Source organism: Apodemus sylvaticus, chromosome 14, assembly GCF_947179515.1.
Source record: "Apodemus sylvaticus chromosome 14, mApoSyl1.1, whole genome shotgun sequence".
NCBI lineage: Eukaryota > Metazoa > Chordata > Mammalia > Rodentia > Muridae > Apodemus > Apodemus sylvaticus.
In genome coordinates, this window is record NC_067485.1 from 7,842,951 (window position 1) to 7,856,700 (window position 13,750).

The window sequence follows — 13,750 nt, forward strand, 5'->3', positions numbered from 1 at the left end:
TAATCAAGACTGAGGGAAAATGCACCCATTCTGAGGATACGCCCAACACCCCGAGTGAAATGGCCACTGCTTATATGCATGCACATGTGTACACATAGCTCCTAACTGCCTGAGGTGGTCTGAATCGGACTGGCCCCCATAGATTCACGTATGTGAATGCTTGGCCACAGGGAGTGGCGCTATTAGGAAGCGAAGCCTTGTTGGAGGAGGTGTGTCACTGTGGAGGTGGGCTCAAGTCTGGCCAGTGTGATAGTGTCTCCTTGCTGCCTGCATATCAAGATGTAGAACTCTCAGCTTCATATCTGCCTGCACACAGCCATGTTTCCTTTGCAGCTGTGGGCCAGACCCAATTAAATGCTTTCCTTTATAAGAGCTGCAGTGGTCATGGTGTCTCTTCACAGCAATAAACCCTAACTAAGACTAAACTACTAAAGCATCTACCTCCCTAAAGCAGGTGACATTAGCTTTTACTTCTCCCCCAAATCTGCTTTACACGTTTTCTTTCTTTTAAAATATTTTATTCCACTTAATTTGACAAAGTTGGGTCTTTCCTGCTGGGCAGTTCTCCATGCTTAATTGTCCTAAGGCAGTCAGTGGTAGTGTGTTGAAAAAGAGTTGAGATTTTAAAGTCTCAAACCACAAGAAGGAAAAGCGCGGTGGAGCCTGAGCCTCTCTCTTCTTCACGCCCTCGCCACGGGCCTCCTTGGTTGTGACGGTACACAGGAGCTCTGCACTCCCTTTCCCTGCCCACCGCACACTCACCTTTGACTCTTTTTTGTGTCCTCCTGCTAGGAGCTTCATAACCACGAAGTTAGGCTTGGCCACCTTTAGGATCCTACTGACCTGAAACAAGAAGAACACCAGCATCAGAGCAGGAAGCTCAGTGTCTGCCCAGGCACCCCACCCCGCCCCGCCCCGCCCCGCTCTCCCCCACTTAGGAACCCTCAGTCACTGCCTGCCCTGCAGCCAAAGCACAGTGGTGTTCAGGAAGCACTGCAGTCAACGTGCAAAGCTCTGTGCTGCACATACAGCTGTGGCTCCACAGACAGGACAGCCGGGCTCTGCACTGCTCAGTGCACACCCCTTAGGAGAACATGGCTGTGTACAAAGCTTAGAGCCACTCCTGACAGGCAGTGGAGTGACAGTCCAGGGAGTGTTAACTGTTACCTCTGACAATTACCAGTCTAAACACTGAACACAAGAATCATAGTAAAGCCAATTGCTAGGTCTCTCTTAGGTAACCCTGAAGTTCCCACTGCTGCGTTATTGACCACTATGGAAATACAAAGGCAAGATGGGTTCCTTTTTCTTTTTCTTTTATTTATATTTTTTAAAGCTAGTTAAAATGAAAATTTTCAACATTTATTTATTGTTATATCTAAGTACACTGTAGTTGTCTTCAGCTGCACCAGAAGAGGGCGTCAGATCTCATTACAGATGGTTGTGAGCCACCATGTGGATACTGGGATTTGAACTCAGGACCTCTGGAAGAGCAGTCAGTGCTCCTAACTGCTGAGCCATCTCTCCAGCCCCAGACTGGGTTCTTAAATCCCAGGATGGACATCCGCCTGCCTCGAGCAACAGCTCCATTTAAACCTCTAACGGGAAAGGGAAACATAGAAGTTCAGACCTGAGATGCTGAGCAAGAGGCCTGCTGTGGGGGAAGGCAGCCCGGCAGTAGGTCCAGGCCAGTCTAAGCTACAGGATGAGACCTTGTCTCAAAATATAAAAACAGTAATAATGATGATAATTTGAATGTTAGAAGCCACACTATGGCCCACACACATCAATTCATTCAGCCGCTCAGGCCAAAACCCTTGGCGCCATCCTGTCTCCTTGCACATCCCACAGCGGCGCTGATTCCCCACCCCACTACTGACTGCTCACTGACCACTGCTCCGGCCTCTGCCCACCATCGCTGCACGAGTCAGTTTTAGCAGAACAGCGGAACATTCCTTTGTCACAAGTCAGAGCTGTCTGTCCTCTCTGCTCACCCTCTGACAGCTCCTCCCTCATTACCCACTCCAGCCACGTGAGTTCCGAGTCCCTGGGGCTGTCCCAAACTCTCTAGGGACAGGGCTGTTCTGCATGTGTGTCCCCCGGCTGGAAGGATCCTGAACATCTATGTGACCTACTTTACCTTCTAGAATTTACTAAGATGGGTTATTAAAAATGATTAGAGTTCTACACTCTGTACATGACTCCTACTGACCATACCCCGACCCCATACCAGCTATTTTCTGTTGGGAAAATAGGTGCTTGACAAGACTTTGAATAAGTGAAGGAAATGTCCTCTGTTATTGAACCTCCCTCAAATTTTTGTAATTATCATTTTTATTAGCCAGAAGATGTAATTTTTTTCTTTTTGAGACAGTCTTACTATGTAGCTCTGGCTGGCCGTGAACAGAGATCCTTCTGATTCTGCGATCACACCCCACTAGAATGTGATTTTTACATCTCTTTCCTGCTTTCTTCTCCAAGGCATTCTTAGAGCCTAAGGTACTATCATTAATTCTTTTAGTGGAAGTGACTTGTTCTCATAATACCCAGTCTTTTCAGCTAACAGTCAATGAAATGGCAGCATACTATTCAATTTTAACCCTTGCTATATGAATATGCTCGACCTTGTCGGTGACTAAATTATAGTTGTACTGTTTGCAATCAAACCTGCTATGCTGAATACTCACCTACGTGCATCACTTCTGTGTATGCACGTGTTTATTTGAATAGTCACCTAGGTGTGTCACTTTTGTGTACACATGTGTTTATTTGTAGTGCTAGGCTGCCACAGGCTTTGTGTGATGCACAGGCAGGAGCCCTGCATCTGAGCCCGGACTGCTTGTCTCTGACAGATGCTGCACATCCCTCTGTACTGAGAGCTGCATCAAGAGTTCCCTCAGTGACTTAGACACATCAAGAGTAACTCCTACATTAACAGAGTAGATGTACCTCAGTCACACTGCGGACAGTGCAAACTATTAAACTATCAAATATTGAAACCATGTTTGCTTTCAAAGTTTGTTCTTGCAGTCTTTTAATACAACCACATTTTACTACAAAATGGTCAAGTATGGAATGTTCTATAATAGCTGCATACATAATTTTTCATAGTCCACTCTTACCTCACGGTCTGGATTGGGGATATTTTCTAGGATCATTTTTGCCTGCTGAAAGTGCTTACTAGCTGCCACATACAGCTCTGGAGATTGAGGAGGAGGGCTGTATTTATTGAGGTCAGACATTTCCTGAAAAGAAGGAACAATTTATCACAATATGTTTAACATAAACCTTCTGACTACCCATCCATACAGACTCTGAAGCAAATGCTGAGAACACCTCAGCCTGTACCCATGTGACATGAAGTTCTTAACCTGCGTACCCCATATCTCAATTATTCTAAGAATGATTAACCTTCTCCCCAGAGCCCTCGTCACCTTTAGTGGCTGTCCCATAGCCCACAGGATGGTGGCACCACAATGGCCTCAGGCAGCAAGCTCACCTTGAACTGCAGGTAGTGCACTGGCGGTGGCGTCATCACACTATTGAACGGAGCAAACCTGTGCTCGTACCGGACCTGTTCGCTGTCAAGCTCAAACTTCGGCTTGCGCACTTTGCCATCCATGTCAAACGCGACCATGGTCTAACGGACAGGGAATGCGGAAGCAACAACAAGAGTGAAGATGGGCACCAGCACAAACACAGCCAGAACTCACATACTTAAAATGTCATCACAGACACCAGAAAAACCTAGAGTCAGACAGACTTAACCATTTTTAATTTATACACCATGATTTATACAAAAACTTTCCAGTCACCAATTGGTTATCTAATACCAAGTGGTGAGCCCTAAAATCATATACATATAAGCACATACAAGTAACATATGAACTGACCAGGTTGTAGTTATATATTTAGGAATATAGAGCAAGTGGGATACATGGGAGGAGTTGGAGGAGGAAAATGATACATTAATTATAATTTTTATTTCTTGTTTTGGTTTTTTAGTTTTAGTATTTTCGAGACAGGGTTTCTCTTTATAGCCCTGGCTGTCCTGGAACTCACTCTATAGACCAGGCTAGCCTTGAACTCAGAAATCCACCTGCCTCAGCCTCCCTGAATGCTGGGATTACAGGCGTGCGCCACCACCGCCTGGCTTAATTATAATTTTTTTGACGTATCATTAATGAAAGTTCCCAGGGATTAAGGACCCCAGTGGGATCACACAATCTTGCACATCTCAGGCTTCTGCTGCTGCTTTGAGACTTTAAGTAGATGTTGAGGGAACAAGTACCACATAACCACCCAGGCTAGGGTCCTTTCCAATGTCCCCTCTTGGTTTATGTAACTTCAGATGAATCACCTCTCAGTACAACGTAAATATTAACACCCAGAACACATGTGAAAATGCCTGGCGTTGCTCAGGCCAGCCATGCCAGAGTCCACTCCTACACATTACATCCTAGGAATGCTAGAACCATCTACTCATGAGGCAAGGCATCAACTATGTGAGGAACACAAGGACAGAGAAGGTGACTGTCAACCTGACGGGGAACAGGACAGAGGATGGCAGCAGAACCTGGCGAGAATCAAGGCAAGAGGGATTTTAAACACACTCTGCACCAACTGGCAGCTGCACAGCAGGAGACTGGGTTTTCACCCCTACCTTGAACATCCCAGCACACATGTTCTGATAGGCCTGGCTCATCGTGATCTCTCTGCTCAACGGACGGACTGTAATTAGAGAAAAGAATCTTTTATACTCTTCCCCCTCCCTCCCACATTATTTCTTGCCAAAATTCTTTAGTACCACATCCTTGAGGAACATGGTTGCCTAACTTTTCAGCTCACTTCAGTTGTATTATCTGTAGATTTTTGGACATAAAGTCAAGTTTACATTAGAAAAACAAGAAGAAAAACTAATTTTTAAAAATGCCCTGTTCTGCTCTTTCATCTTATCGTTTTTTAAGGGAATCAGGAGGAGTTGATTTGGGGGAAAGAGGAGGTGTGGGGGAAGGCTGGAAGGAGCAGACAGAGGAGAAACTGCTGTAGGGATATAATATGTGAGAGAAAAATAAGTTTTTTAAAAAAAACCCCAACACCCTGCTTAATTTACTCAACATAAACTTCTCTTTCCTTCTCTAATGTAAACTTTATGACTAAACTCTACAGATAATACAACTGAAGTGAGCTGAGAAGTCAGGCAACCATGTCAGTCTATACAGCCAGATGTGATGGCGCACACCTGTAACCCCAACACCGGGCAGCCCACCAATCTAAGACACTGTGTCAACGGGACTGAGGCGGTCTACAGCACCTTTCTTTTTCTTCTTTGTTTTCTTGCTGCTGCGGCCTTTCTGCTGTTCTTCCATGATCCTCTCCTCTGCCATCTGAGAGCCGTCAGCGCGGCTCAGGGTTGACATCAGCCACGCATACAGGAACTCAGAGAGGTACCTCAACACCACAAAGTACCAATTAATAAGAGAGCTATAGGAGACAGCTTTGTCAACACAAGCATTAGTAATAATAGACAGGTTTTATTATTTTATCCTCACAAGAGGGAATGAAGCCATGGCCTCAGAGACTAACACAAGATGCCCTCAACCCCATATGAACAGTTTGTAATTCTTTAAAATTTGGAAAACACTTTTTTTTTTTTTGCAATTTGATACGAGTAGATCTTATATAAAATATGCATTGAAAGTGATCTCTCCCTTTTCCCATTTTACAGCTTTTCAAAAGATTTCTGGATAATTATCTACATATATGTGAATTAGAATACCCTTAAATTTTTTTCACTGTTAGGACACAATTCACTCTAATCTATTAAGTAAATATTTTCTTTACAACAAAAATGAAACAAACTGATTTAAGAGAGTGTCAGAAATTATTAGTATTATATAACAATCATTCTAAAGCTCAAAAACATCTAGGCTTAGTTATTTAAATTTATTCAAAATGTTAAAACAAGATATTCTATTTCAACTTTAAAAAAACATTTAACCTAACAATGCATTCTAAGCCAGAAAGCCAGTTCAAATATAGGAGATGGCATACATTGCTTTCAGAAGAACAAGAAATAAGGAAAATTAAGGACTACTCATATACAGAATAAAGACCAAAGGCCCATAAGATGTTTTTTGTTGTTGTTGTTGTTGTTTTTTAAAATATTTATTTATTATATGTAAGTACACTGTAGTTGTCTTCAGACACTTTTTCTTCTAGCTCAAGGCCCGCTTGCTCACTGTAGCAGTCTTCAGACACCCCAGAAAAGGGCATCAGATCTCATTACGGATGGTTGTGAGCCATCATGTGGTTGCTGATATTTGAACTGAGGATCTTTGGAAGAGAGCAGTAAGCACTCTTAACCACTGAGCCATCTCTCCAGCTCCCCATAAGATGTTTATGACCTCTTGCCACACCTATTTTAGGATGCCTATTTCCAAAATTGCCCTAAAGATGCCAGGAAGGCTACGATATCAAAGCACATAGAAGACATTACATTTTAATGTATTATTATTGTTTTATTATTATTCACGTCGTATGAGGGTGATGGATGGTGATGCATCCAGAGAGCACACATGGAGACTACAGGACAGGTCTGTGTAGTGAGTTCTCCCTTTCCATCTTTCATATGGGTTGAACTCAGGTCATCAGGCTTATATGGGAAACGCTTTTACCTGCTGAGCCATCTTTCTATTCAAAACAGAACATTGTAGCCAACAGAAACTAGCTAAAAGCTGCCTTTGGTATTGTATATTGAGGTTACAGCATCACAGTTCCTGAAGAGGCAAAAGGGATCCACTGTGGCATGAAGGAGTATGGAACATCCAGAGAGGCCGCTGGTGGCTCTTCAGGGGAACATGTAACATGCAGATCTCTTTACAGAAGACAAATGAATCCTCACTGAATAGAGCACAGTCAGAAGATCTATCTACAGCCTTAGTGCAAAGGTCCAGTGAGATAACAGGTGGTACTTAACCACATTATCTGAGGACACACAGTGAAGGAAAGGGTTGACAGGGCTCTGTCCTTCCAAACACTGGCTGCTTGTTTTAAGGACTTCAATAGTCTTTCCTCTCTCTGTGCAGTGATTACGTTAAATGATTTAACTGTAAATTTATTTTTTTTATTTTTTTCTTTTCCTTCCTTTCCTTTCTTTTCTTCCTTCCTTCTTTCCTTCTTTTTTTTTTTTTTTTGATTTGGTTTTTTTCAAGACAGGGTTTCTCTGTATAACCCTGGCTGTCCTGGAACTCACTCTGTAGACTAGGCTGGCCTCGAACTCATGAATCCGCCTGTCTCTGCCTCCCAAAGTGCTGGGATTACAGGCGTGCACCACCACCGCCCTGGCTAACTGTAAGTTTAAAAAGTAAACAATACTCAACTGTAACATACCAAATTTTGACATTTGATGATGAAGAAACTGTTTAGAATTGTCTCCATCCCTTGACAGAGGAAGATAATTCAAGGTTATCATTGTGCCGATCAATACTTGATTGTTGTGCACTGTCTATATGTTTTTCGTGTCTAGGATGACCTCAAACTTCCCCTCCACTGAAGGGGAATCTGCAGATCATCTCTCATGGGTTATCTCCCAGCGATTACCCTGCAGTCAAGGCATCCACAAGAAAGTGCATCCCACCACGTGCACCCCCACCCATGTACGAGTGCTGCCCAAGGCAGCAAACTGCACTCTTTTCTCCACAGGTGCAAATAAATAGAAGATGTCAAACTAACACATTTATTTTTATTAGTATTTTCCATAGAAATATTCAAACAGAGAACATTTGTATAATGTTACAGCACTAAAGATGTATACTTTGACCTAGCTCTAATTCTCAAAATATTTTACCAACTGTGTTACATCTACAGTAAAAATGCACTAAAGGAAAAATATTCCAGGAGCCAGTGAGATGGCTCTGCGGGCCAAAGAGCCTGCCAGAAAGACCGACAACATGACTCCAATTTCCAGAGCCTATCTATATAAAGTCAAATGCAGACCCTCGCATCTCTTAACACCACAGTTCCTACAGTGAAATGGTAGAGAGGAAAATAACCTGGGGCTTGTAGGCCAGCTGACATGGAGACCATGTCTCAACACTGTCAAAGAAAAGCACCACCTCCTGGAAGACGTGTGTGTGTGTGTGTGTGTGTGTGTGTGTGTGTGTGTGTGATCAGAGATTGCATGCACACACAGAGTACCCCATACTGTACATGTTATAGATGCATGCAAGATCTCTGCCCTCCCTATCACTTCTAGCTGCGACAGCACTCACCAGTAGATGTAGTAGTACTCATGCATGCTGTACAGCTCCAGCTCAAAGCCACTGAGCAGATACTGGATCATAATTCGAAGGTTATGGTAAAGAACCCAGGTTCCTAAACAGGCCAGATGTTGTCTCTGAGGCTCCTGTTTCAACAACATAGTGTGAAGCGCTGCATCAACCTTCTCTGCCTGTCAAAATGATTTGTTACATTATGGTCAATTATTTAGATAGTGAGAGAATTTGAAAACATGAGCAGAAGATGTAAATCTCACACTCCAAAAAGTTTTCCTTTCAAATGCACTTCTGGTGAGGTCTGCAAAGTTCTTACCCTGCAATACTTAATATTTACCCAATTATTCCTCAAAAAACAAAAGACAAACAAACAAAACAAAACCATCCATTTTACTGCAAGTTGCTTTATCCAGACGAAGAGGTGGTACACGCCTGTAAACATGCAGCACCATCAGTCTATTCCAGAAGCAGGAGGATCATGTAAGCCCAAAGGCTAAAAATAAGCCTGAGGAAACAGGCCCTGTCTTATAACAGACAAGCCCCAACTTGTAACCTGGTCTGTGGTGTTAGTAATGGCAACCACTGCTGGCCATGAGTCACCGTGGGTAAACTGTTTCATGTGAGCTAACTTGCCATGAGACCACAGTTCACTACACAGGCCACAATTTATCCTGATGACCAAAGACATGATCGAAGATGGTTTACAAAGTGCATTCTTCCATTTCTTCAAGAACATTCATCCTCTGGAATATAAAACTTAAATTTTAAGTGAAAAATAGGTGTATCAGAGTAAAAAAATTAATCCTCAAATCATTGTTTTGAAGAACTGCTTTTCAAAAGTTAAAGTATAAAAATAGTATGTGACCCTGGATGGCCTCAACTCATGACCTTTCTGTACCACACGGCCAAGTTCTGTGACTGTAGGCACACACTCTCGCAGAGCTTCCTACTCTTGTAACCTGTGTCTTGATGAATTTTACAAAAAGAGGTCTGGCTCTTACCTCATCTTGCAAGGTAGCAAACTCCTCAAGAATGTGACCAAGTTTGTCTCTCTGCCGAGCCCTGTTATGGCCATGGATCTGAACAAGACTACAAAATGGCTGTAACACAAGGACAATTTAGTAACTGTCAACTCGAAGTTTCTTTATCCTAAAGAAACAATGTGCCAAATTCTTAACTCTTGTTTAATTGCATGTAGAGACATGCACAATTACACTGTTGACACTTCTTACAAGTCTGTATATTTTCCCAAACTGAGAAAAGAAAAGTTTGCCACTTTATTTAAACCAACAGTCTTAACTTACACAGAACTCCTCTCATTATGGCGGTATCGAGATAAGCATACAGGACTGTTATACAACATTTTAAGGTCAAAAGTGAAGCTTGTATGTCCATTTATAAAGCAAGGGAACAAGGACTTTCCCAGCCAGGAGTTACAATATCTCATTTCTGTCCCCACAGACGTGGGCCTCACCTGAACCTGCAAAGAGTACAGGCCACAATGCCAATTACTCAAGAGGAGACAGAAATGTTAACATATTCAGTAGATATGAGTAAGAGATAGGAGAAGTATAAATGAATACAAAAAAACTGTGCAGCATAATTTGCCAAGTACCCATCACAACAACCCAAGTTGTAGTTCTTACCCGAACACAGTGAGTAACAAAGGAGTCGATACAGTCCTTAGCCTGGTGATTATTATATAGGCAACACCTGCAAGATAATATTCATATCAGTAACATCCCACTATGTAGCTTAGGCAAAAGAAGCAGGGATTACTACAGATGCTACTGACAGAGAAAACACAATGAAGGTTGAAGTATCGTTTCATATCCCTGTACATTGCACACATGTGTATGCACACATGTGTATGCACACAAGTGCAGTGAGACTAGGATGTCATCCAAAGCCCATGTCTCCCTGGCCTTCTGTCATTTACTCTACAACACTATGCTCTCAGAATCTACAGAGTCCTAAATCAAGATGCAGCCTCATTTGCAGTCAGAAATTGTACACACCCCCACCATGTTCCTTGGACTCTTGGACTTGTCTACACTCCTAGTGAAGTGTTGTCCTTTCTCCTTACCTAACTGTCTTTTCCTCAGTCTTCTGAGAAACTTTTTTTTTTTTTTTTTTTTTTTTGGTTTTGGTTTTTTTCAAGACAGGGTTTCTCTGTATAGTACTAGCTGTCCTGGAACTCACTCTCTAGACCAGGCTGGCCTTGAACTCAGAAATCCAGCTGCCTCTGCCTCCCAAGTGCTGGGATTAAAGCATACGCCACCACCACCCGGCTCCCTTCCTCAGTCTTTAAGGACCTGCTACCTAGCCCTGGAGAGGGTACAGAGGCTGAAAGACACCAGGATTTTAAAGACAAACCAGGCAGACATCAGTGACGAGGGATCTAAGGCAGAGGAGGAAAAGCAGAAGAGACTTTCTCCTGGGGCCGTGATGGGACTTTGACAGAGATCAGTAATCTCAGGAGTCTCAGAGAGAAGCAGAGCCCTGACCACACAGGTGCCAGGAGGGAGCAAAGCAGGACGCAGGAACAAGGCAAGGGCTTGGGGAGGAGGGGGCTAGAAGACTCTGTGTCTGTTTGATTGACAAATAATAAAATTAGAATGAAAATCCTCTCTGGCTCTTTAAATGATCTTCAGGTTGAAATCTAAGCAGCTGAAAGAAAGATGCTCACAAACAATCTTTAGGAAAGACAGGAAGCACTGACAACAGCAGAACCTGATGTGATGGATGTCACAAAGAATAACTGTAGGTGATCTGAAGACCTAGGGCATCAGCTATGTGTGCTGCTGGTTTGTGCAAACTTGACACAGCTAGAGTCATTTTAAAAGATGAAACTTTGCTTGGGGAAAGCCCCCCACCAGGTCACCCTGTAGGCCTTTTCCAGCTCATGTGTGTGTGGGGGGTCCCACCCTGGGCTGGTCCTGTGTGCTATGAGAAAGCAAGTTCAGCAAGCCAGGGGAGCAAATCAGTTCAGTCCTCTGCATCAGCTCCTGCCTTGTTCTGCCCTGGTTTCCCTTAAGTGACAGAATGTGATCTGAGAGTTGCAAACCTGCATTTGGAAACCCTCTACCAGAGACATGTGAAGCCATGTCACATACCTTTAGTCCCAGCACTCACAAGCAGAGGCAGGGGGATCTTTGTGAGTTCAAGGCCAGCCTGGTCTACAAAATGAGTTCCAGGACAGCCAGATCTACACATAGAAACCCTACCTTAAAAGAACCAAAGCAAAGCAAAGCAAAGCAAAGCAAAAGCATGTCTTCCTCAAGGTCTGGGGCTGCTCTTTAAATCCTGACTTAGGGTAAGACAGGCGGAGGGCAGGTACTGGGTGTACCTTTCTAAAATAAAGCTTGTTTTGATGATTGTAGATTTGGACTTTCTACTTTCAATTTTCAAGTTTAACATTTTACATATGGAGATTGGAACAATGAAAAACAAGACAAATGTAAAATGAAAGCAGGGCTCGTAGTATTTAGTGTGAAACAGTGGTGCATAAAGCATTAAACACAGTGTGGGACAGATCGCTGTCCTAGTTTAACACTGTTCATCAGGACAGCTACATGGAAAGAGCAGACATGATTAAGATATAATAGGATTTAATAAAAACATTTTGGTAAGGCTGGAGAGATGGCTCAGCAGTTAAGAGCACTGACTTCTCTTCCAAAGGTCTTGAGTTCAAATCCTAGCAGTCACATGGTGGCTCGCAACCATCCGTAATGAGATCTAATGCCCTCTTCTGGAGTGTCTGCAGACAGCGACAGCGGACTCATGTAATGAATGAATAAATCTTAGGGCTGGAGTGAGAGGGGCTAGACAGAGCAAGAAAAAAAGGGCATGTGTGCTATCTAACAAAAACTGATAGTGAGACTTCTTTCTTTTTTATCTATCTTTTCTTATGTATGCTACAGACATGAAGATAACTGAACATTGGACTTTACAAGCAAGATGTAATTTGGCAAAATCATAAACAAGTGACAAATAATTTTTCAGTATTTGCCTAAAATGTAAATACTTAAAATGATGACCTTTGAACATGTTTTTAATTTTATTGTTTTTAGAAAGCAATACAGTATAGCGAATGTAAAGCAAAACCTATAGTATCTCATTTCTAAAATAAATGTTTCAAACAAATCTCTATGAAAGGCAACAATGACAAAGTCTTATTCTAAAACAGTTCAACAAGGAAGTCACTACTAAAGGCCCTGCTTAACTTTCCAATTCCAAGCCCAGGTCTCTAACACAAATCCCTGAAAACAAGTTGAAGTCATCTCTTCAGAGGGAAGAGAGCAGAGGTGAGGGCAGCAGCAGGAGACGCACAGGAGCCAATGGGGGAAAGGGCCGAACACGGACTTCTGCCACACTTGTCAGAGACAGGAGTCGACAGCCTAGAGATGAGAAGGCTTCATCTTCAGAAACATGCAGGAGGGATATCGGACAGGAGGGAAAACCTATGCACAGGCAGACCCGCTTACACCTTAAAGAAATGCAAAGAGACCAAAACCTACCAAAGGCAGTTTTAATGTGGCAAAGCAGTCTAAGGAAAAAATACCTGCATGTGCACTAGAACATTAACCTCCTATAATCTGCAGTGTTTAAATATGGAGGAAAACCACTCTGATAGAGGAGCAAAGATATGAATGAGCAATCCAGAGGAAACGATTTTAGCCAATAAACACCCTCTGAGTTAATGTGAGAATCATCACCTGTCAAAGGGGAGCTTGACAACTCCTACTGGTCATAATGTCCCAATGTGAGCTTTTATTTCTTCCTATATCAGTATTGGATGAAGTGGAAATTTTACAGTTGTTTAGAATTCAATCTAGCTCTTAAAACTATACAAGGGGCTGAGAGATGACTCAGTAGGAAGAGAGCTTGCTGGGCAAGCATGAGGACCGAATTCTGATCACAGCACCCACATAAAAAATCAGGCATGCCTACCCACGTTCCCAGTGTTGGGAGGAGAAGTCCAGAGGGGTAAAGACAGGAGACTCTCTGAGGCTTGCTGAATACTAGCCTAGGCAAAAATTGGAGAGTGCCAAGTCTGATGAGAGATTGTCTCACAGGGAGAAAGTGGAGAGCAACCAGGGAAGGTGTGCGATATTCTATCTCTACACACACACACACACACACACACACACACACACACACACACACACACACACAGTTATACACCTGCAGACGTCTATGTACCACATTCAGGTGTATACATGTGAACACAGATACAAACAGGAGACAACACCCCGCACAACTTTCTCCTTAGTAGCTAGTTAGCTCTAGCTCTATTCTTGGATCACAGCCTATTATGAATATCTGGCAGACATTTAAAAAGTCCATAGATCAAGTAATTTGGTACAAGGAGTAAGAACAACAAAAAAATTGTTAGCTGGAGAGATGGCTCAACAGTTAAGAGCACTTAACTGCTTTTCCAGAAGTCATGAGTTCACACAGTGGTTTACAAC

The 13,750-nt window shown here is 42.8% G+C and overlaps 1 protein-coding gene across 5 annotated transcripts in view; it reads right to left on the reverse strand.

Annotated features, from left to right (window-relative positions):
- Naa35 (N-alpha-acetyltransferase 35, NatC auxiliary subunit) overlaps window positions 1–13,750 on the reverse strand; it is a 54,917-nt gene that overhangs the window by 875 nt on the left and 40,292 nt on the right. For all 5 annotated transcript variants that reach the window (XM_052157418.1, XM_052157415.1, XM_052157416.1 and 2 more), the window contains 8 exons: window positions 9,923–9,989; window positions 9,278–9,376; window positions 8,274–8,452; window positions 5,315–5,451; window positions 4,664–4,731; window positions 3,500–3,640; window positions 3,123–3,245; window positions 763–843 (listed from right to left, as the gene is read on the reverse strand). In XM_052157418.1, the coding sequence (XP_052013378.1) occupies window positions 763–843; window positions 3,123–3,245; window positions 3,500–3,640; window positions 4,664–4,731; window positions 5,315–5,451; window positions 8,274–8,452; window positions 9,278–9,376; window positions 9,923–9,989 (895 nt within the window). The remainder of the gene's footprint in view (window positions 1–762; window positions 844–3,122; window positions 3,246–3,499; window positions 3,641–4,663; window positions 4,732–5,314; window positions 5,452–8,273; window positions 8,453–9,277; window positions 9,377–9,922; window positions 9,990–13,750) is intronic.